General features: G+C 41.9%; 3 protein-coding genes across 7 annotated transcripts in view; 2 read left to right on the top strand and 1 right to left on the bottom strand.

Annotated features, from left to right (window-relative positions):
- Positions 1-5971: 5971 nt before the first annotated feature.
- LOC122432125 (basic proline-rich protein-like) lies at positions 5972-21945 on the bottom strand. The gene is made up of 2 exons (XM_043453934.1): positions 21407-21945; positions 5972-6151 (listed from the first exon to the last, which is right to left on the bottom strand). The coding sequence occupies exons 1-2, from the start codon at positions 21942-21944 to the stop codon at positions 6108-6110; spliced, it is 582 nt and encodes a 193-aa protein (XP_043309869.1). The 5' UTR covers position 21945; the 3' UTR covers positions 5972-6107.
- PTBP3 (polypyrimidine tract binding protein 3) overlaps positions 21820-22758 on the top strand; it is a 91827-nt gene continuing 90888 nt past the window's right edge. For 2 of the 5 annotated variants that reach the window (XM_043453926.1, XM_043453925.1), the window contains exon 1: positions 21820-21950. In XM_043453926.1, the coding sequence (XP_043309861.1) occupies positions 21943-21950 (8 nt within the window). In that variant the 5' untranslated portion in view covers positions 21820-21942. The remainder of the gene's footprint in view (positions 21951-22758) is intronic. The other 3 variants (XM_043453928.1, XM_043453929.1, XM_043453927.1) reach the window with 3 other exon arrangements.
- Positions 21890-22758, top strand: part of LOC122432124 (immunoglobulin-binding protein 1-like) — a 31598-nt gene continuing 30729 nt past the window's right edge. Inside the window, exon 1 of the mRNA XM_043453933.1 lies at positions 21890-21950. The gene's annotated coding sequence lies outside the window, so the exon portion shown is untranslated. The remainder of the gene's footprint in view (positions 21951-22758) is intronic.

Here is a 22758-nt window from a genome sequence, read left to right as displayed (position 1 = left end):
CGCGTCAGCCGCCGAGTACGCCTTTTCCCGGCCTGTGGACGTTTCCCCGCCGCCACGCAGAGTCCCTTTGCCAGGGGGGTGGCCGTTTGAGATGTGCATTAGGGACCTTGAGGGCTGAGATGCGGATTCTCAGCGGACTTTGACTCTTGGTCCCCTCGCCGTCCACGCTGGCACCAGGACATCTGTCTGCCTGGCTGCCCGCGCGCCCTCGGAGGCCCGTCTTAGGAACGCTTTTCCTGGGCAGATAAACGCTCTTTTCCTAGAAGCCGGCCGGCGGCGCATTTCGACTATCCCACTGAATCTGGACTAAAGCCAGCCGGAGAGCAGCTTGACAGCCCTGTGGTGAGAAGTAGCTTCTGAATCAGGGCTCTGCAGTAGTCACTCTTGCCAAAGAACTCAGAGTTAACTCTGATTTTTCTACTCTTTGTCAATATCTCGGCGAGGAAATACCCAGACTCAGTGCTGGAATAAGGTGAATTCTGGGACTTAGTACTGCTTTTGGTAATATACCTTGGACATAACTCAGCTAGCCTAATGAACTAGAGACTGGCACAATACTTTTAGGGAGACGTGAAGAAATTCTGTTTTGAAGAGGTTCAGTTCAGTTCATTCGCTCAATCGTGTCCGACTCTTGTCCGACCAAGAGTCCATGCAGGCCCATGGACTGCAGCACTCCAGGCTTCCCTGTCCATCACCAACTCCTGGAGCTTACTCAAATTCATGTCCATCTCGTCGGTGATGCCATCCAACCATCTCATCCTTTGTCGTCCCCTTCTCCTCCCACCTTCAGTCTTTCCCAGCATCAGGGCCTTTTCCAAGGAGTCAGTTCTTCCCATCAGGTGGCCAAAGTCTTGGAGCTTCAGCTTCAGCACCAGTCCTTCCAGTGAACATTCAGGACTGATTTCCTTTAGGATTGACTGATTTGATCTCCTTTCAGTCCAAGGGTAGAACAGGGTAGGACAAGGCTGAAGAGGTAGAACAGGATAATGAGGTTGTTATGTGAGGACTAGCTGAAGAAACTAACCTGGAAATAGGATATGTACTCTCCCTTTTATCAGAAGCCGAAATATCTCGGTTTACTCATTTGTATCACTTGTCAGTGTCAGCGTTTGAATTTTCCATCTATGATATGGTCCTTAGAGACTCCAGAGAATTTACTTATTCAAGAAGTATTAGCAACTATGGGTGCTGGTCAATGGAGATACAGCTGGACCAAAAAAAGGCAAGGTCTCTCCCTATGTAAGAGGAATGAGGAGTAACCAATGTGTTCTTTAGGCTGTCCAACTCTTTGCAACCCCGTGGACTGCAGCCCATCAGGCTCCTCTGTCCATCGGTTTTCCAGGTGAGAATACTGGAGTGGGTTGCCATTTCCTTCTCCAGGAGATCTTCCCAACCCAGGGATCAAACCCCTGTCACCTGCACTGGCAGGCAGAGTCTTTAACACTGAGCCACCAGGGAAGCCTGTGTTGTAATATTAGGTGTTCTGAAAAGAGTGATGATAGAAACTGTTGGTGGAAAAAATACTCTGCATTCATTCAAGAAAGTGAAGACAACCTACAGGGCGAGAGAAAATATTTGCAAATCATACATCTGATAAGGTATCCAGAATCTATAAAGAGCTCTTACTACTCCAGCAATGAAAAGATGAGCAACCTCCAAATTTAAACATGAGCAAAGGACCTCAATAGACATTTCTCCAAAGAAAACATGTGAACAAACAGCAAGCACATGAAAGGAGGCCCAACAGCATTTGTTATTAGGGAAACACAAATCAAAACCACAGTGAGATTTCACTATACACCTACTAGGATATCTGTAATAGAAAAGATGGAGCAACTTTCCTGGCAGTTCTGTGGTTAAGATGCCTCACTTCCACTGCAGGAGGCATGGGTTCCATCCCTGGTGAGGGAACTAAGATCCTGCATGCCACGTGGTACAGCCAAAAAAAAAAAAGATGGAAAATACTGTGTTAGCCAAGATGTCAAGTAGTTGAAACCCTCAAACATTGCTGGTGGGAATGTAAAATAGCACAGCCTCTTTAGAAAACAGTTTTGCAGTTCCTCCAAAAGTTAAAACATAATTACCAGCTACTGGATATCTACATACAGAAGAACAATTCCACTTTTGGGTATATACCCAAGAGAAAGGAAACGTGTTGAGAATAACCACTAGATGGCATTGGTATATTAAAATTCTCCACTATATAATACTGCAAAATGTTAATTTGTGTTAACAATTTGTCATACATGTTATAATCTGATTTGGATTAAGGCAAAAATAACATAAATTTCTTTATAGGATGGTTATAAAGGGGAAATATGAGGACGCATAAATTTTAAGTTCCTTAAAATAATGCTTTGTATCAGTAAAACAGGATGTGATGGTCTAATCTGTATTACTATTTTTTCAGTTATCACAGAATAGGTCAATGTGTCTTCGGTTGTTTGACTTCTAAAGTCTATCAAGTTTAATTCTTCAGTGTTAGTGATTTTCAAATACACAGGAGATTGAAAATGAACTTAAATTGAAATATCAAAGGATATGATGTTAAAAGGGGCATTCCAGGTGGCACAGTGATAAACAATCCTCCTGTCACTGCAGGAGATTCAAGAGACTCAGGCCTGGTTGGGGAAGATCCCCTGGAATAGGAAATGGCAACCCACTCCCGGATTCTTGCCTGGAAAATGCCATGGACAGAGAAGCCTGGTGGGCTACAGTCCTTTGGGTCCCAAAGAGTCAGACATGACTGAGCACACACACACACGATGTTAAAAACAAGTTTAATCTTAAATTATCAAATAAGGACTCTTCCAACCCTGACCTTGTATAAGAATATATTTTCTTAAAGTGTATGATGCACTCAAGTTTGTTGCCCACAACCCACATAAATAAATTTTTCATCCAGACCTAGTAAACTTTTCTATTCTATTTAAATCCATTGTATACTACTCTTTTTTTTTTTTTTAAATTTGATTGTAACCTACAACATTATTTCAATGACTCATTCATGGATCATAACCTACCATCTGGAAAACACTGCTTTAGTGTGTTGTAATTTGCCACTGTAATTTTTCAACTTGCCTTTTAAGATATTCTAGGTTCCTTCAGTCAAATGTAAAATTACTAATTGATGGTTAGAAGCCAACAATGGAGAAGGCAATGGCAACCCACTCCAGTACTCTTGCCTGGAAAACCCCGTGGATAGAGGAGACTTGTAGGCCGCAGTCCATGGGGTCGATAGGAGTAGGACACGACTGAGCGACTTCACTTTCACTTTCATGCACTGGAGAAGGAAATGGCAACCACTCCAGTATTCTTGCCTGGAGAATCCCAGGGAGGAGGGAGCCTGGTGGGCTGCCACCTATGGGGTCGTACAGAGTCACAACTGAAGCGACTTAGCAGCAAGCAGCAGCATCAGAAACCAACAATACCATGTGACTAAGAGCAGGTGCTTTCAAGGGCATTTGAAGAGTCAGGGATCATTTGAAACTTTCGTTTCTTTCACCCACAAAATAGCACACCCTACTTTAGAAGGTGAAATGGAGAAATCTTTGGGGGTTTTGAGTATATAACAGTTGTTTCTGACAATGTACCAATCTTCCCAGTAGGACCCCTCGCTGTACCTTTTGTTGCTCAATGAATTATTGCCACTCATTTAATTAGTAACAATAGGATATTAACCTCTTTGCTGTATTATAATGTCTATATTTTTCTCAATACATTATTCCAACAATATAGCGAAAGTGAAACTTTCTCTGTAATATCACCCTTGAGAGATAATCATTGTTAATAGTTTGGCATGTACCCTTTGAAATTTTAATATAGATTTTGATTGCATTTAAAGCAAAAGGGTGGATCACAACAAACTGTGGAAAATTCTTAAAGAGATGGCAATACCAGAACACCTTTCCTGCCTCCTGAGAAACCTGTATGCAAGGCAAGTAGCAACAGTTAGAATCAGACATAGAACAACAGACTGGTTCAAAATTGGGAAAGGAGTACATCAAGGCTGTATATTGTCACCCTGCTTATTTAACTGATATGCAGAGGACATCATGTTACATGGCGGGCCAAATGAAGCACAAGCTGGAAGTAAGACTGCCGGGAGAAGTATCAATAACTTCAGATATGCAGATGACCCCACCCTTATGGCAGAAAGAGAAGAGGAACTAAAGAGCCTCCTGAAGTGTAGGTGAAAAGAGGAGAGTGAAAAGACTGGCTTAAAAGTCAACATTTAAAAAACTAAGATCATGGCATCTGGTCCCATCACTTCATAGAAGATATATGCGGAAACAGTGAAAGCAGTGAGAGACTTTTTTTCTTGGGCTCCAAAATCACTGCAGGCGGTGACTGCAGCCGTGAAATTACAAGATGCCTGCAGACGATGACTGCACCATGAAATTAAAAGATGCCTGCAGACGGTGACTGCAGCCGTGAAATTATAAGATGCCTGCTCTTTGAAAAGAAAGCTATGACAAACCTAGACAGCATATTAAAAGGCAGAGACATCACTTGGCCAACAAAGGTCCATATAGTCAAAGCTATGGTTTTTCCAGTAGTCATGTACGGATGTGAGAGCTGGACCATAAAGAAGGCTGAACACTGAAGAACTGATGTTTTCAAACTGTGGTGCTGAGAAGACACTTGAGAGTCCCCTGGACAGCAAGGGGATCCAACCAGTCCATCCTAAAGGAGATCAACCCTGAATGTTCACTGGAAGGACTGATGCTGAAGCTGAAGCTCCAGTACTTTGGCCATCTGATGGGAAGAGCTGCCTCATCGGAAAAGACCCTGATGCTGGGAAATGGAGGCTGCGAGGAGAAGGGAGTGACAGAGGATGAGATGGTTGGATGGCATCACCAACTCAGTGGACATGAAGTTTGAGTAAGCTCTGGGAGTTGGTAATGAACAGGGAGGCCTGGCGTGCTCCAGTCCACGGGGTCGCAAAGAGCTGGACATGACTGAGTGAACAATAAAAATCAAAAGGGAGATTGTTAGTGTTAGTCACTCAGTCATGTCCAACTCTTTTCAGCCCCATGGACTGTAGGCCACCAGGCTCCTCTGTCCATGGAATTCTCCAGGCAAGAATTCTAGAGTGGGTAGCCATTCCCTTCTCCAGGGGATTTTCCCAACCCAGGGATCAAACTCAAGTCTCCAGCATTGCAGGTGAATTCTTTACCATCTGAGCCCCTAAGGAAGCCCAAAAGGGAGATTATATATACTCTATTGTTTTGGAACCTGTTTTTGTTTTACTTAGTGTATCACAAACATCTTTTCAAATTTACACCTAAAAGTTCACCTTAAATCTAAAAAATTAGATGTGTTATTCACCTGGGTCCTTGGACTCTTTAATCAATAGAAATTTATAAGAGGCTGGAGGAGAAATTCAGGCAAGGCTTTATTGGGACTTGTACTTCAGCACTAGGGAGTGCAAACAAGTTACAGGTGCCCTTGCTTGCTCTCCTTAAATGGAGTGAGGGTAGGGGCAGCTCCATGGGTCTGGCAGAAGGGGTGGCTTAGGTGGTCTGCTACTCTTGTGGTGGTGCCGTGTGCAGAGATCATGCTCAGTACCCTGCTTTTGCCCCACGCACCTCAGAAGTGGCAGTTGATTTGTGGCCTTTTTGTATCGTTGTTCATAATCACCCTGACTGCCATGCATTCAGCTGTTTTGAGTCCCGTATAGTTTTCTTTGTATTCTGTTGCTCCACCAGCTCCTTTTGTCCAGGTGCAGGCACTCCAGTAAAGGGTCCCTGATCCCAGGTCCCAGACTATCTTATAGGTTCATGGTTTTCTTTTTTTTTTTTTTATGGTTTTCTTTTATATGAATGTACTCCAAATTAATTTTAGCACTTGTGATGGTATTTCAATATTGTTTTTATTTTTTATAAACAGTATTGCAATAAAAGCCATTGTGTGTACATCATTGTTCACTAGTCAATGTCTTGTTTAGCAGTGGATATGTTTTCTAGTTCTGGCAAATGTGAGGCCTGCTGGAGAAGGTCTTCTGACTTTAAGAGACCACCGAATATATCGCCTTTCTTCTTCTAATGTTATTTCTGGACACGATGCTTGGAACAGCTGCATTGGTCTTGCAACCACGAGAGGAACTAGCCTTCCCTTTTCCATAGCTCCTTCAAAGGTGAACTTTCTCCTATAATATACAGGAAAGGGAGTTAGGGGGCAGTTGTCTAAGAACCCTCCTAGGTCTTCACCTAGCTTTCTGATACTCCCCCTGCTCAAAGGCACAGTGTGGGTTTTCCTCACTTTGCAGCTAGCCAGCTCTTACAATTCTTGGAGACGGTTCCCTCAGTAGACAACTGCTTCCTTGCCTGAGCACAAGTAGTGGAATGGGTTTGTGGATCAGGCCATAGTCCATTTTTCGCTCTGTTGATTTGTTTACTACACAATTCCCACACAGCTCTTTACCAAAGAGCTGAGGCTTACATGAGGGAATTACTATCTCTCTGTGCGCTGTGTGTGCTAAGTCACTTCAGTTGGATCCGACTCTTTGCAGCTCCATGGACTGTAGCCCACCAGGCTCCTCTGTCCATGGAATTCTCCAGGCAAGAATACTGGAGTGGGTAGACATTCCTTCCTCCAGGGAATTTTCCCAACCCAGGGATTGAACCTTGGTCTCCTATGTTGCAGGCAGATTCTTTACCAGAGCCACCAGGGAAACCCATCTCTCTCTCTCTATATATATATATATATGACAACTGCTGTGTTAGAGTTATTTGCTTACCCATTACACATTGTTCACTTCTTACCAACGGTATATCTCTATTATTAGAGGTGGCAGTATGCAGTAAAAACATTGCATCTCTCAAGCCTCCCTTGACTAGGGGTGGCCATGTGACCAAATTAAGGCTAATGAGGTAAGCGGAAGATGTTGGGAAGGACTTCTGGGAAAACTTCTTTAAAGGGCTTCCAGACATCTTGTGATACGAAGAATGAAAGCTGTATGTTCTCATAGTAGAACATAAAGGAGACTGGATCTTTGATAAACATGGAATGCCATTACAGCCCTGAAGCCATTACTTCTTTTGCACAATAAACAAATCTTTATCTAGGGCACTATTATTTTTTGTTTTCTGTTATATGTATCTGGACCTAACTCTTAAATAATACTTTGTCTCAAGGCAAAGTATCATAAGATTATAAACCACTGAAGGGAGTTCCCTCTGGAACCAACCAGATCCCTAACTTTGTTCCTTGGTTTCATATCTGCATTTCTCCCTGAGAGCATTAGTTTTGCTCAAATTTCCTTCTTTAAAATTGTCTTTAATACTTCAACCACTTTTCAGGAACTCCCAAGCCCTGTTCACAGGAGTTGGTCTCACGCTACTAAGATCCATCCTCCCTTTCCTAGCTAAATATTTTCCCAAGAGTGAATTATTCATTTTATTTATTTTTATTTTTGTTAATATTTATTTCTTTATTTGGCTGCACTGGGTCTTAGTTGCAGCACTATGGATCTTTGATCTTTGTTGTGTCATTCAGATCTAGTTCCCTGACCGGGGTCCAACCTGGTCCCCTGCACTAGGGGTGTGGACTCTTAGCCACTGGACCACAGGGATTCCCCTATTCATTGTATTTAGAATATGACTTTAGCAAGAGACCCATGATGGTTGTAGGTATTCCAAGTCCACTTCCCTTGGAGATAGTCTCACCTAATTCTTCCTGGCATTCAGTAAGTGACTACTATGTCAAACACACCTACCTCTCCCAAACTCAGGCATTACTTCTGAGATACAGTAGTCTACTGTGAGTACATGTACTCTTTCCAAGCTGAGAAAGAGAAACATTTGATTCTTCTGTAATCAACATAGCTTCAACCCTGCTCACTATAAAGGTGGCAATTTATCATTTTATACTGATGAACAATGTCAGTTATTTATCTTCTAACTTTCAAACTGTGCCAACCATTGGGAAAATAAGGACATTTTAAGCTAGCTTAAGGATCAGGCCCATAATTGAGCCATCCATCTCTTACTGGCCATTACTTTGCTACACAAAGACCAGACTTTGGAATTCCCCCACGTCTTTCTGCTATGCCAAATTAAATTCTCAGAGGTGTCATCAGCCCACTACACTCTACTAAATTAAATTTTTGATTAAGTTCTCCTACTCCCACTGCTCCAAGAGAAGAGAGGCTATGTGAAGACATTATCCTCTAATACAACCAATCCTCCACCTCCAAGAGGGGGGTGTGGAGGTGGGAAGACTTGCTTTTCCAGTTACATAAATAACATTCTCATAGTGAAGTCCTCCAGATGGTTCTTTCGTTTTTCTGCTACTGACCTTTTGCTTGTGTGCCTGCCCAAGGCTGAATGTTTGCCTGGTGCCCTGCAGGATCACACGAAGTAAACATCTTCTACAACTACACTGGGGAGGGACAGCAATAGTTCTTACCAGTTGTCTGGCATCACAAGAACCATTCCACCGGCCTTGTAAACTGTGACCAAATTTTTGCACAAGACTATTTCAACCAAGGGCAAATAAGGACAAAGAAAACATATATATATCTTCTCTAACCAATCAGTAGCCAAATATGGCTCCTTGTTAAACAGTTGTATCAAAAATTTTAGGGAAAGGTTTGACTTGACCAGAGTGAAGGCTTATTCTAGTGAAAAATAAAAGTATTTCCTATTAAAGATATGGTCTCAGATTGCTAAGAAGGGACTATTTTGTCTCATTTAAGAACATTAACAATATTATAGACATCTTTTTTTTGTTAGTTTTCACTGTGCTGGGTCTTCATTGCAGCATGTGGGCTACTCACTGAGGCTCACGGGCTTTCTCCAGTTGCAGCATGCTGGGGCTTCTTGGTGTAAAACACAGCCTCTTCAGTTGCCGTGCATGGGCTGAGTTGCCCTGTGGCATATGGGATCTTAGTTCCCGATCAGCCGGTAAGGGATCAAACCTGCACCTCCTTCATTGGAAGGTGGATTCTTAAACACTGGACCACCAGGGAAGTCCAACAGGCATTATATTAAGTATTGACCTCATATATCTGTAGACAAATGGAATACCAAGGCAGTAAAGGGAAATCAACTCATTATAGTAAGCCAACTTCAGTTCAGATGGAAAGAGTTACAGGCAACAGGTTAATTGGAAAAGACGGGTGAAAAAAAGGAGTTGTCCCTTTCCCTCTGCTACTCTACTCACAGCTATTCCTCCACGTTCTGTCTTTGAAATGACTAGGGTGAATCTCACATTAGTTAACTGGTTAGGCATAGATAAGTTAAGGGAGAATCATGATAAGGACTGGTGAAAGACAGTATAGAAGGCTGCCAGAAAAGAGTGAGAAAATTGTAATGAAAGTCATTAGTTATCACATAATTTGCAGGGAAAATCTAAGTCCAGGAAAATGAAAAAAAATGAACCTGAACCAGAGAAAATTTCAAGTATAATAAAACTAGGAAACTGACATAACCCTACCACAAACTATGAAGAATACCTTCCAATTTGTATCCAAATTAAGGAAGGAACTGAGATTTAACAAGCGTTTCTTCTAAGAAACAACTCAGAACCATTTTTAAAAAAATAAATGGGATAGACCTAAAGGTCCAACCGCTATCTGAAATTTGAAGAAATGACTAGTGCTTCAAAAGTATGTGTACTGAGAACTTCCAGATGTACAAGCTGGATTTAGAAAAGGCAGAGGAACCAGAGATCAAATTGCCAACATACGCTGGATCATAGGAAAAGCAAGAGAGTTCCAGAAAAACATCTATTTCTGCTTTACTGACTATGCCAACACCTTTGACTGTGTAGATCACAATAAACTGTGGAACATTCTGAAAGAGATGGGAATACCAGACCACCTCACCTGCCTCTTGAGAAACCTGTATGCAGGTCAGGAAGCAACAGTTAGAACTGGACATGGAACAACAGACTGGTTCCAAGTAGGAAAAGAAGTACATCAAGGCTGTATGTTGTCATACTGCTTATTGAACTTATATGCCGAGTACATCATGAGAAACGCCTGGCTGGAGGAAGCACAAGCTGAATCAAGATTGCCGAGAGAAACATCAATAACCTCAGATATGCAGATGACATCACCCTTATCGCAGAAAGTGAAGAAGAACTAAAGAGCCTCTTGATAAAAGCGAAAGAGGAGAATGAAAAAGTTGGTTTAAAGCTCAACATTCAGAAAACTAAGATCATGGCATCTGGTCCCATCACTTCATGGGAAATAGATGGGGAAACAGTGGAAACGGTGGCTGACTTTATTTTTCTGGGCTCCAAAATCACTGTGGATGGTGATTGCAGCCATGAAATTAAAAGACACTTGCTCCTTAGAAGGAAAGTTATGACCAAACTAGACAGCATATTAAAAGCAGAGACATTACTTTGTCAACAAAGGTCCGTCTAGTCAAGGCTATGGTTTTTCCAGTGGTCACGTATGGATGTGAGAGTTGGACTATAAAGAAAGCTGAGTGCCGAAGAATTGATGCTTTTGAACTGTGGTGTTGGAGAAGGCTCTTGAGAGTCCCTTGGACTGCAAGGAGATCCAACTAGTCCATTCTAAAGGAGATCAGTCCTGGGTGTTCATTGGAGGGCCTGATGTTGAAGCTGAAACTCCAATACTTTGGCCACCTGATGGGAAGAGCTGACTCATTTGAAAAGAGCCTGATGCTGGGAAAGATTGAGGGCAGGAGAAGGGGATGACAGAGGATGAGATGGTTGGATGGCATCACCGACACAATGGACATGGGTATGGGTGGACTCCGGGAGTTGGTGATGGACAGGGAGGCCTAGCATGCTGCGGTTCATGGGGTCGCAAAGAGTTGGAAACGACTGAGCGACTGAACTGAACTGAACTGAGCTGAGAGATCAACTTCTACTTTTCCCCCTCAATTGATCCAAATGTCTCCTGTGTCCTACATCAAGTTTTCATTTATATCCAGATCTGTTCCATTAAATAATTTATCTATCTCTGTGGCAATGCTACATATTTCTTGATTATTTGACTTTATAAATTTTAATACTTGGGGAGACAAGTCCTCTTACAATGTTATTCATGAAGATTGTCTTCAGTTATTCCAGAAATTACTTCATCAGACTCCTGAGAAAATCACTTGGGACTGCCTTGAATCCATAAATCATTTTGAAAAACTACATCTTTAAAATTTAGTGTCTTCTAGTCCATATATGGTATCACTCTTTAGGCTGTCTTTTCTAATACAGTTTCTTTCCATAAGATATAACAGAGACTTGGTTACATGTATTTCTAAGTATCTTTAATTTTGCTTTCATACAAAATTTGATGGCATTCTGTGTGTCTGTTTATGTGATGAAATGTACAAAATAAAAATTTTATACTTTTAACAGATTTTAGGTGTACAGTTCTGTGGCAATGGTATTACTATTTTCCAGTGATATTTCTCACTGTTGTTGCTGGTATATAAAATGCAGTTGATTTTCATGCACTCAGATTATACCTAGATCTCCTACTAAACTCATTAATTTTAATAACTTTTACATACTTCTGGATTTTTCTATATAATCCTACTAACTGCAAATAATAGCAATTTGCTTTCTCCTTTCCAAGATTCATATCTTTCATTTCTGTTTCTTGTCTTACTGTACAGGAAGTATGATATAATACTGAACAGAAACTTAAGCAAAAGGACCAAACCATAAACAAAAGAAGACTAATACATTTTACTTTATTAAAATTAAGAATTTTTGTTCATCAGACGATAACACAAAGAAAATGAAAAGAGAAGCCACATTCTGGGAAGAAGGTATCTACTATGGCTATTACCAGGGACACCTGAAAACCAATAAGTAAACAACGGTCAAATAGAAAAAAAATGTTAAAATACATCAACAGACATACTGAAGAAGATTCGTGACTGGCCTGTAAAATATGAGATAATATTCAATTAATAATCAAAACGTGAAAATTTAGGACACATATGACATTTTTAGACTCAATGGCAAAATTTTAAAATTGTATTAATTACCATACCAATTGAGGGTATGAGCAATGGGATCTCTCAAACACTTGATAATGGTGGTAGTGAAAATTGATAAAATCACTTTGGAAACACAGTAAAGATGAAGATTAGCAAATTTCATCACTCTGTTATTCCACTTCTGAATGTATAACCTAGATTGTCAAGTCTAGAGAAATCTCTGAGCGCCTCAGGAGACAGGTACAAGAATATTCACAGAAAAATTATTTATAATAGCACAACAACAAGAAGCAGAAACTAGAAAGCACTCAAATATCAATCAAGAGAAGAATGGATACATTGTAGCATATTCTCATAGAGAAATACTGCACATCACTGAAAATTAAGGAACCACATGGAGTTAACCACAGAATCTGAATATTAAGTGAAAAAATCAAGTGGCAGAAAGATATTAAAAATATTACACTGCTTATATAAGTTTCCTATGGTTTAGGAATTTGCACACCTTTTAAAACTAAAGAAAGCAAGAATGAGTAATCATAAAACTCAGGATTACCACTCTTTGCACTGGGATGGGAGAGATTAGAAATGGGGTTAGAAAAGTATATAAAAGAATCTTTTGAGACTTCCATGGTGGTTCAGTGGCTAAGACTCCACACTGCCAATGCAGGGGTCACAAGTTGGATTTCCGATTGGGAAACTAAGATTTCACATGCCATGTGGCAACACCAAAAAATAAAAAAAGACCTTCAAATGTTGCCTTTTATATCAATTTCTCAAATTCTCCTTGGTGGTCATTTTATGATTATGCTTAATAATTTATGTAAGTGGAGATGGCAACCCACTCCAGTATTCTTGCCTGGAAAATTCCATGGACAGAGGAGTCTGGTGGGCTACAGTCCATGGGATGGCAAAGAGTAGGCCATGACTGAGCAACTAGTGCATGTAAGTTTATTAAATTTTTATTTTGAAATAAATGTAGATATTCAGAAAAACTCTAAAATTTCTATAGAGCATTCCTGAATACACTGTCCAGCTTCCCCTAATATTAATCTCTTGCATAACCACTGTACAATGATGAGAACTAAGAAATTAATAATCATACAACATTATTAGCTGAACTACAGATGGTGTGGGGTAGGCAGAATTCTAGCAGTCTTTCCCACTTTCCATCCAACAATATTCCCATCCCCTGGTTATTTAAACACTAATTGTAAGTACTGCTGTGAAGGGATTTTCAGGTCTAATTAAAGTTCCACACTAGCTGACTTTAGGAAACAGGGATTACCGGACTCAAATAAGGGCCCTTAAAAGCAGAAGCTTTCTCTGGCTGATGGCAGAAGGCAGAAGAAGTCCTACAGATTGAGGGTATTAGAAGGACTAGCCTCACCAATGCTGCTTCCTTAAAAAGGAACTGAGGGTGATCCTGGCTGACAGCAACGAAACAGGGATCTAGGATCTACGGTCAGGAGGCACTGGATTCTTGCAATAACACGAAAGAGTTTGGAAGCTGACTCTCCCCAGATGCTCCAGATAAGAGCCTAAACTGGACAACTCCTTAATTTCTGCATTGGGAGATTAAGGAGAGACCCAGTCAAGCCCATGCAGGTTTCTGACCTATAGAACTGCCAGATAAAAATCTGTATTATTTTAAGCTTCTAAACTTGAACATGGTAATTCGTTACAGTGGAGAAGGAAATGGCAACCCACTCCAGTATTCTTGCCTGGAAAATCCCATGTATAAAGGAGCCTGGCAGGCTACAGCTCATGGGATTAGGAAGAGTCAGACAGGACTGAGAGACTGAGCAACAATTTGTTACACAGCAACAGAAAACAAATAGCCTTTGTATTGTATCTGTTTATCTACTACTGTCCTTTTTCTGTTGCAAAATCTCATACTGCATTTAGTTGTCATGTCTTATTAGTTGCCCCCAATCTGTAACATTTTGTCAATCTTTGCTTGTCCTTCATGGTGTTGACAGTCTTGAAGAGTCTGTCAACTCGTCAAGAAAAAAAATTTTTTTTAATTGCAATTTTGAGTTTCTCTGATGTCTTCTTGGGGTTAGACTGAGTTATGAATTTTGGGCTGGGATATGATAGCAGCAATGTAACCTTGCCAGTGCAGTCTATCAGTTTATCAGGAGTTCACATCAACATGTCACATTACTGCTAATTTTAACTTTGACTAGTTAGCTGAGATGGTGTCTGCTCGATTTCTTCATTGTAAAGTTATTATTTTTCTCCATAAGTAATAAATATCTTAGGGGAGATACTTTGAAATTATGCCACTATCTTATTTCTTAAGGTTTGCTCACTAATTTTAGCATTAATTGGTGGATCTTGTCTGCAGCAATTATTCTAATAGTGGTTTTCTATTTCCTGTATTCCTTCTATGCTTATTAATTAGAATTCTTCTGTAAGAGCTATCCTTTTCCCCTTATTTGCTTATTCAGTTATTTATTCATATCAGTATTGACTCATTATTATACTTTAAAGGCTATAAATACTATTGTTATTTATTTTGTTGCTCAAACCATTCCCCCTTTGGTCCCTGGGAGATCTTTCAGCTAGACTCCTGTGCCCTAACCCTATCATTTTCAATTCAATTCAGTTCAGTTCTGTTCAGTCTCTCAGTTGTGTCCGACTCTTTGTGATCCCGTGAATTGCAGCATGCTAGGCCTCCCTGTCCATCACAAACTCCCGGAGTTTACTCAAACTCATGCCCATTGAGTCGGTGATCCCATCCAGCCATCTCATCCTCTGTTGTACCCCTTCTCCTCCCGCCCCCAATCCCTCCCAGCATCAGGGTCTTTTCCAATGAGTCAACTCAAACCCAGGTTGCTCTAGGCTCATGTATTATTTTTATTTCTGCAGCCCTGGAATCAATGACTTCTCTGTGGAGTCCTGGTTCCTTTTATTGGGGAACTGATATTTAGTAACTAAAATGTGGGTAAAGTTAATGGGGTGTCATTGGCTCTCTCAGCAGACAAAACTTAGAAATACAAGTATATACAGCAACCATACATACCAACCAATCTATAACTAATTCTGCTATATTCTCTCTCTCTCTACATATATATATATATATATATACAGTGTAAATCAATTATACTTCAATAAAATATATGTGTATGTACATATATGTAAGATAATACCATGAGATGAAAAAAAGAAAAAATCTGACAGTTAATAAAAGAATGAGGAGAAAAATAAAATTATATAATTTTAAAACATAAAAATAGAAAGGAATCAAACCACTGGTATAGAAATCTGAATTATGGTTGGAGAAAATAGGCTTGAGAAGTTGTACAGAAAGTTGTACAGAAAGTTAAGGAAAAATAAAAACATATGACACTAAAGAATAAATATGGAAATGATCAGAGATTCAATAAATAACTAGTCAGCAACGCTAAGGAAGAATATAGACAAAGTGAAAGTGAAAAGTTGCTCAGTCCTATCTGACTCTTTGAGACCCCATGGACTATACAGTCCATGGAATTCTCTAGGCCAGAATACTGAAGTGGGTAGCCTTTCCCTTCTCCAGTGAATCTTCCCAACCCAAGAATCAAACCAGGGTCTCCTGCATTGCAGGCAGATTCTTTACCAACTCAGCTAATAAATATGGAAATGACCAGAGATCCAATTAATAGTTAGCAATGCTAAGGAAGAAAACAGACAAAGCTTAACATAAATTTAATACAAAATTTCAAAATCAAAAGAAAGATTGTCTCGGCAAGGTACAACATGTTTCATGTATTTATTTAATAAGATACTCACTGGCTAGTATGTGCGAGGCATTGTTCCAGTTGTTAAGAATACATCAGCAGACAAACACAAGTATCACGGCCTTAATGATTTTACATTTTAGTGGAGGGAGACAAACAATAAATAAAATGAGTAAGTTACGTATGTTAGAATAAAGAGAAAAATAAAGCAGGGCGGAGAATAAATAACGGGTGAGCATGATATCCAGTTTCAAATAAGAGTGGCCAAGAAAGGTCTTACTGGGGAAATTACATGCAAGGAAGGATATAAAGGATTCTAGAAATGAAGGAGCAAACCATGTAGGGGAGAGCATTCCAGAAAGAGGGAACAACAAGTATAAAGGACTCTGAGATGGGAACCTGCCTGGTCCCAACTAGGAACAACCAATCTGATGTTCAAGAAAGAGTTCTAGGCTACAGAAATAAATTTGGTACTCTTCAGGCTATAGATGATATTTAAAACCCTAAGACTGTATCAAGAGAGTGAGTATAGGAAAACAAGGTCAAAGACTGAATCTTGAAATATTTGAAAGCTGTTAAGTCAGAACCAGGAAAGATGGGAGTGACCAGAGAGGAAAAACATAACAAAAATGCGGTTTCCTGATAACCAAGTGAAGAAAGTGTATCAAGGAAGAAAGTGAAAGTGAAAGTCACTCAGTTGTGTCCCCCTCTTCACAACCCCATGGACTATATAGTCCACGGAATTCTCCAGGCTGCAGTGGGTATAGTCCATGGAATTCTCCAGGCTGAAGTGGATCCCCTTCTCCAGGGGATCTTCCCAACCCAGGGACTGAACCCAGGTTTTCCACATTGCAGGCGGATTCTTTACCAACTGAGCCAGTAGGGAAGCCCATCAAGGAAGAGGGAACAGTCAACTACTGCTGATGGTTTGATTTAGATGGGGTCTGAGAACTGCCCATTACACTGATTCTAGAAAAATCAAAGACTCAAAGTAAGACATAGCCTAAATAATCATCTAAATTTCAAAGATGAAGAAAAACTCTTCCAAGGATCAGTCTTTTCCATCATAGTTTTATGATGCTGAAGGAAAGCAGGGCTATAGTTCTAGAGCTCCTGGGGACTGACTCAATAGTTCTTCATCTACTGAAGTTTTACCTAGATAATAGAATATATAAAGACTCAGGAAACCAAGATTCCTTCTAAAAAAAAAAAATCTTGAAAATTTATTCTACTAACTGAAAGATGAATAAAAAACACAACACTGTGAATTATTTCTAAATAAGTATGATTATTATTTTTTTAAAAAATTTATTTGGCTGCGCTGCATCCTCGCTGCAGCATGCCAAGCCTTAGCTGTCCTCATGTAGGATCTAGTTTCCTTACCAGGGATTGAATGCAGACCCCCTGGTTGGGAACCCAGAGTCTCAGGGTAGACAGTAGATTGTACCAGTTTTAAGGACAAAAGTTCAGTGCCTAAGGGCAATGATTCGTAAAAGAGGGTAGTGATTATCACTCAAATTGTTCTCTGGCCTTGTCTCAGACTCATGCCTAAATCTCAAAGGACTTTCTCAGAATAAAAATGGAAAGGTCTGTTTTATTAAAAATTCTGAGTGACATTGGGACCTCGGTGATACAGTATGAGGAGGAAAATTATTCTTGAAAATCCACTGCAACTTTGACATGGGCTGGCAACTGTCACTGCAGGACAGGGACTGAAGACAGCACCTTCAGTGCAAACGCTCAAGTCCTCTGAACTGGTCTTACTGGGAACTTCACATGGAAATGACTACATCAGGGCCAGGGACAGCCTGAAGAAAATGGACATAACTCACGACGGCAGAGAGGTCAGTGAGTATGTTGGAAACACTTTCAAGTCTCTTCCTTGAACAGTTGGGAAGGACTCTGAAGGAAGGCTCATCATTCAACAGATGGGGCAGAGTCTGTGTGACTCAGTGTGTGTCAGCTATTATAACCTAGTCTTACTACCAAGTTGATAGCACCTGAAAAATATGAATTACACACCTCTACATTTTCCTTCAGCCTCTTAAATTTGTTATTGCGTAACTAATGAACAAATAACATGTAAAGGAACACTTTGCAATTTTTTTTTGAAATAATTATAGATTCACAATGTCTTTTTTTTTTTTTTTTTTTAGATTCACAATCAGTTTTAAAAGAAGTGCAAAGAGGTCCCAGAAACTCTTCACCCAGTTTCTACTAATGGTAACATCTTAATAACTGTACCAAAATCAGGAAATTGACATTAGTACAATCCATAGATCTCACTCAGAGTTTACTAGTTTTACATGCACTTGTGTGTATCTAAAGCTCAATGCAATTTTACCATGTGTAGATTTGTATAGTCAACCCCACAATCAAGACTTGCACCATCACCACAAACATCCCCCCGCTATACTCCCTTAGAGTCACACCCATCTCCTTCTCTGTCTGTATTTTCCATCACCACCACCCTGCCTTCCCCCTTCCTAACCCCTGACAACCACTAATCTGTTGTCTATCTCTGTAATTTTGTCATTTTGAGACTGTTATATAAATGGAATAATCCAGTTTGTAGCCTTTTAAGTTTAGCTTTATTTCACTCAGTATAATTTCATGTGTTTGTATTTTAGTGTATCAGTTCAGTTCAGTTGCTCAGTCATGTCCGACTCTTTGTGACCCCATGAACCGCAGCACACCAGGCCTCCCCGTCCATCACCAACTCCTGGAGTTTACCCAAACTCATGTCCATTGAGTCAGTGATGCCATCTAACCATCTCATTCTCTGTCATCCCCTTCTCCTCCTGCCTTCAGTCTTTCCCAACATCAGGGTCTTTTCAAATGAGTCAGCTCTTCGCATCAGGTGGCCAAAATATTGGAGTTTCAGCTTCAATATCAGTCCTTTCAATGAACACCCAGGACTGATTTCCTTGTGTATATATGTTAGCAATTATTACTCTATTTGTCAGGGAATAAAATGATATTAAAATGTCTCCTAGATTCATCAAATGGCTGGTCTTATTTCTGACTTATATTGGGATCTTTTTATTTTTCTATCTTCAGTAATCTTACCTATAAACATGAATTAGGGTAATGTGTATGTGTGCTAAGTTGCTTCAGTCCTGTCAGACTCTGTGACCCCATGGACCATAGCCTGCTAAGCTCTTGTCCATGGGATTCTTCAGGCAAGAGTACTGGAGAGGATTGCCAGGCCCTCCTCCAGATCTTCCCCACCCAGGCATCGAATCCACACCTCTTATTTATGTCTCCTGCAATGAGAGGCCCTTTCTTTACCACTAACCCCACCTGGGAAGGCCAAGTAGGGTAATAATGTTGGTTAAATGTTAACTACCACTGCATATTGCAATGTTTTAAGGCAAATGTTCAAAGGTTACATTTTGTCCAAACATCATAATGGAGGGAGCAGGGAGTGTCTCATTAGATGAAGGTGTTTCAGGGGAATTTCTTACAATAAAAATTAGAATAAAAACAAAAGAAGGTAAAGTGTTAGAAAATTTAAACTAAATTATTTTAACTGTCTTTACTTTTCAAAAGTATAGAGCAAGTAGCAAATAAAGACTGTTAATTGACGAAGATCCTCTTCCTCATCAGGAAGCCAGTATACAGAACATATAGCTCTTTATGCCAAGGCAGGTCACGTGAGTAATTATCTGATAGTTCCAGAAACTCAGAAACTTGTGGTGATATTATAGAAGGCCACAGCTTTCTAATGCCATATGGATTATAGGAATAGCTAGTATTCTAAAAGTGGTCATAGAAGAACTAAATTCCACTCTATCTATTGTTTTTGAATCAGAGAAACTCACAAAACATATGGCGCTCAATCCATGAAAAATCTTTTAAACTTATGACTAAGAGGCAGGGGAGAGGGCAGGGTTTCACCTTGTGTTCTGTCCTGAGTTGTATTCTTACTATCTAGGCTTCTGTTGTAAAACTAGATATGAGTGTTTTAGGAAATGCCATACAGTTCTGTTCATTTCAGTCAGGTACACTTTATACTGGAGACCTTTCAGAGTTATCATTAGTACTACGGGAAATAGACTTCACATTTAATTTTTAATACTGAAATTTGTTAGCTATCATAAGGCATTGGCTAAGAGAAATACAACTTTTAAAAGTATAAATTGGTTCAGCTTTTGGGAATCATTTTGTCAATATTTACGAAATCTGAGAATGCTTATGCCTTTTGTCCTGCAATTCTGCTTCTAGGAATCTATTCCTTGATATAATCATATATAAGCAAAGATGCTCATACATATATGATGTTCTTTGCAGTACTGTTAATTATTTTGAATAATTAGAAACAATGTAAATTTCCACTAATTTGGAAAAGGTTAAATAAAATTATGGCACATGAAACTATGCAATAATAGGCAGTATTAAAAAGAATTAAGTAGACAAAAAGTACTGACATGAAAAAAATCTCTAGGATTTTTAAGTGAAAAAAGCAAAAAATGGTGAGGGTCTCAGAAGTATGCATGCACAATTGTTAAGTGGCTATCATGGGCAGGGGGTAGCTTGTGAAGAAAAACAACAACTTTTTATATTTAATATTGTTTTGAATTTTCCAAAATGAGCATGTATGTATATTATTACTTGTACAACTGAGGCAATTTTATCAATTTTATCAACAGAATATACCCCTGAGACAACAGGAAGACCTCATCAGCTACTTATCTTGCTGGTATTTTTAATACCCACCTGGCAATGTAGGGTGGCAATGTTTACAACTTCAACTTAATATTTAGATTTAACATAAGAAACAAAGTATATCTGACCTTTTGAAAAGTGGGATTTAGGTTAGATACAGTATTTTAAGAATGATCTTTCTTAATAAGATACCTGAGCTATTCAAAAATTGTGTTTTGCCAACAAACAAATAATAAACTAAGGGAGGAATGCATGCAACCGTCAAGACTGGAACCTGATTTTCTTTGGTCAGCCCTGCAGTACTTGGCAAATAGTAAACAAGTACTGACTGAATGATGGGTGAATCGACAGTTTAAATCCTTTCAGTAGCACCCACTTTTTAAAAAGCAGGATAGTAGCAAGGATAGATGCCGGAGCTTCTAGTTACTGGCTTTTCGAATGAGGCTGAGGAGCTGTCCCCTCTTTCTACCCAGGAAGTTAAGAATTTGGTGGAGGACAGTGTTCAGTGGCTCACGGCTTGGCGATCTGTGAATCGAAAAATCATTCAATTTCAGAACCAAACAGAATATGAGGGGGGAAAAACCGAGTTGCCACTACTTATATGCTTATAATCTTGCTCAGACTAAAAGGAAAGGGTTTCAGTGGGTGTCAAACTGTCGGCAAATCACTCATGGCTAAATTTTCATCTGAAAAACGAGAATAAGCACTCTTTCATAGTTTTCTGGGTTGTTTTTAATAAGGAAAATGTGGAAACTTTTATAAAATGCTACCAATATAGTGGCCATTCCATGTAGTGCAATGAATGTTTCCTATAAATTCAATCCTAGACTGAATGGAAAAGCACTCAGAGACTAAAGCTGTATATTCTCAAGTTCGGGGTAGTCTCATTCACCTTTCATTTTCATCCCAACCTCACCTACAGAGCCGGTGCGGGTCACCGGGCGGGCGACCGGCGCTTCCCTGGGCTGCCAGGCCGGGGGAAGACCACAGCCGGCGCCTAGCCTCGGGGCTCGGGGCTGAGCCGACAGTCTCGCCCACCCGGGGCAATTTCGCGGCAGCTCTGCGGCGCTCGCGGGACACTCCTACCTACTATCCGGATCGGGTCCCCAACGTTTTTCCCACTGGTAGAGGGAGATGTCCAACCAAGGGAGCCCCGGGCGGAGGAGCCGGAAGGCGGGCAAAACCCGCGGGGGTGAGGGGCGGCGAAGCGGGAAGCACAAGGCGCGCGCTCCCGCGAGCACAGGAGGCAGGCGGGAGCGGGGGGCGCGCGCCGGGGCGGGGCACCCGGAGGCGGGGTCTCTAGGGCGGCGGCAGGAAGAGGGCGCCCTGGAGCCGAGTCGGAGGGCGGCTGAAGGCGGGGCCCAGGGAGGGCGTCGACGCTGAGGGGCGGGGTGAGGCGAGGCGGGGACGCGCTCGGGGGGTGGGGAAGGCGGGGGCGCGGCGGTGGCGGGAGCGTCCCTGGTCTCCGCCCCTGTTTCCCACTCTCTCTCCACCTCCGACCGGCCGGGGCTCCGGAGAGGCGCCGCTTGCCGGTTCCCGGAGCCGCCCTGTTGCCGCCGCCTCCTTCCTCCGCTCGCGGTGAGCCCGTCAGTCCCCGCACTGTGCTCGCCTCCGTCTGGGCCATGGATGGGTAAGTGCTCGGCGGCGCGGCGGTCACCGGGCTGCGCTCGTCCTCTTTCCCGCAGCTCTCGGCCGGACGCGCCGGAGCTGGGAAGCCGGGCGCGGCGCCGGCGACCAGAGGAGCGGCCCCGGCCGGGCCCGACGGCGGGGCTTCCGGGCGCCTCCTTTGGGGAGCCCCGAATCGCGGAGAGGCGGTCCGCCACAGCCTCTCTTTCCCCCTCGGGGCGCCTCCCCCAGTCCTGCCGCCGCTGCACACCCTCGCCCCGGGAAGCGGCGGAAAGCCCCGTGCAGCCCCCGGGTGCCGAGGTCCGCCCTCCGCCCGAGAGTCGGTGGAGCCCGGCCCGGCCTCCCGACACTTCCTCTCAGAAAATGGTGCGCGGCGCTGGGGGAGGCGGAGGCGGCGCTCGGGGCGGGCGTCCTCCCGCTCGGGGAGTTGGTGTTTACCGGTGAGGTGGGGCGAGCGCTGGAGCTTCCCCTGGCGGGGAGACGAGTGGCCGCGGAGTGGCGGACGGCGAGGGCACGCGCCGGTAAACGTCTGGGCGGCGACCGGAGCCGGGGCCCCACGCGGTCTCCGGGCTTGTGCTGGGAGCTCTGTTAGGATTACGGTACACCGGGCGTCTGGACTCGGTGACCGGGGATGCGTCCGCTTACCAACCCCACCTCCGCCCCCAAGGAACTTCGTGAATTCCCTGCTCTGTATGCAAAAAAAAGTGCGATTTTCGGGGCGTTTTGAAACGCTCTAAAAGTGAATGAAGTCTGTGGCCAAAATAAAGATTTAGGGTCATCGATGTAAATATTTCTCTGGGGACCCAGGGTCC

This window comes from Cervus canadensis, chromosome 30, assembly GCF_019320065.1.
Source record: "Cervus canadensis isolate Bull #8, Minnesota chromosome 30, ASM1932006v1, whole genome shotgun sequence".
In the NCBI taxonomy this organism is placed as follows: Eukaryota; Metazoa; Chordata; class Mammalia; order Artiodactyla; family Cervidae; genus Cervus; species Cervus canadensis.
The sequence above is the reverse complement of the archived record's forward strand: the minus strand, read 5'-3'. Positions and strand labels throughout refer to the sequence as shown.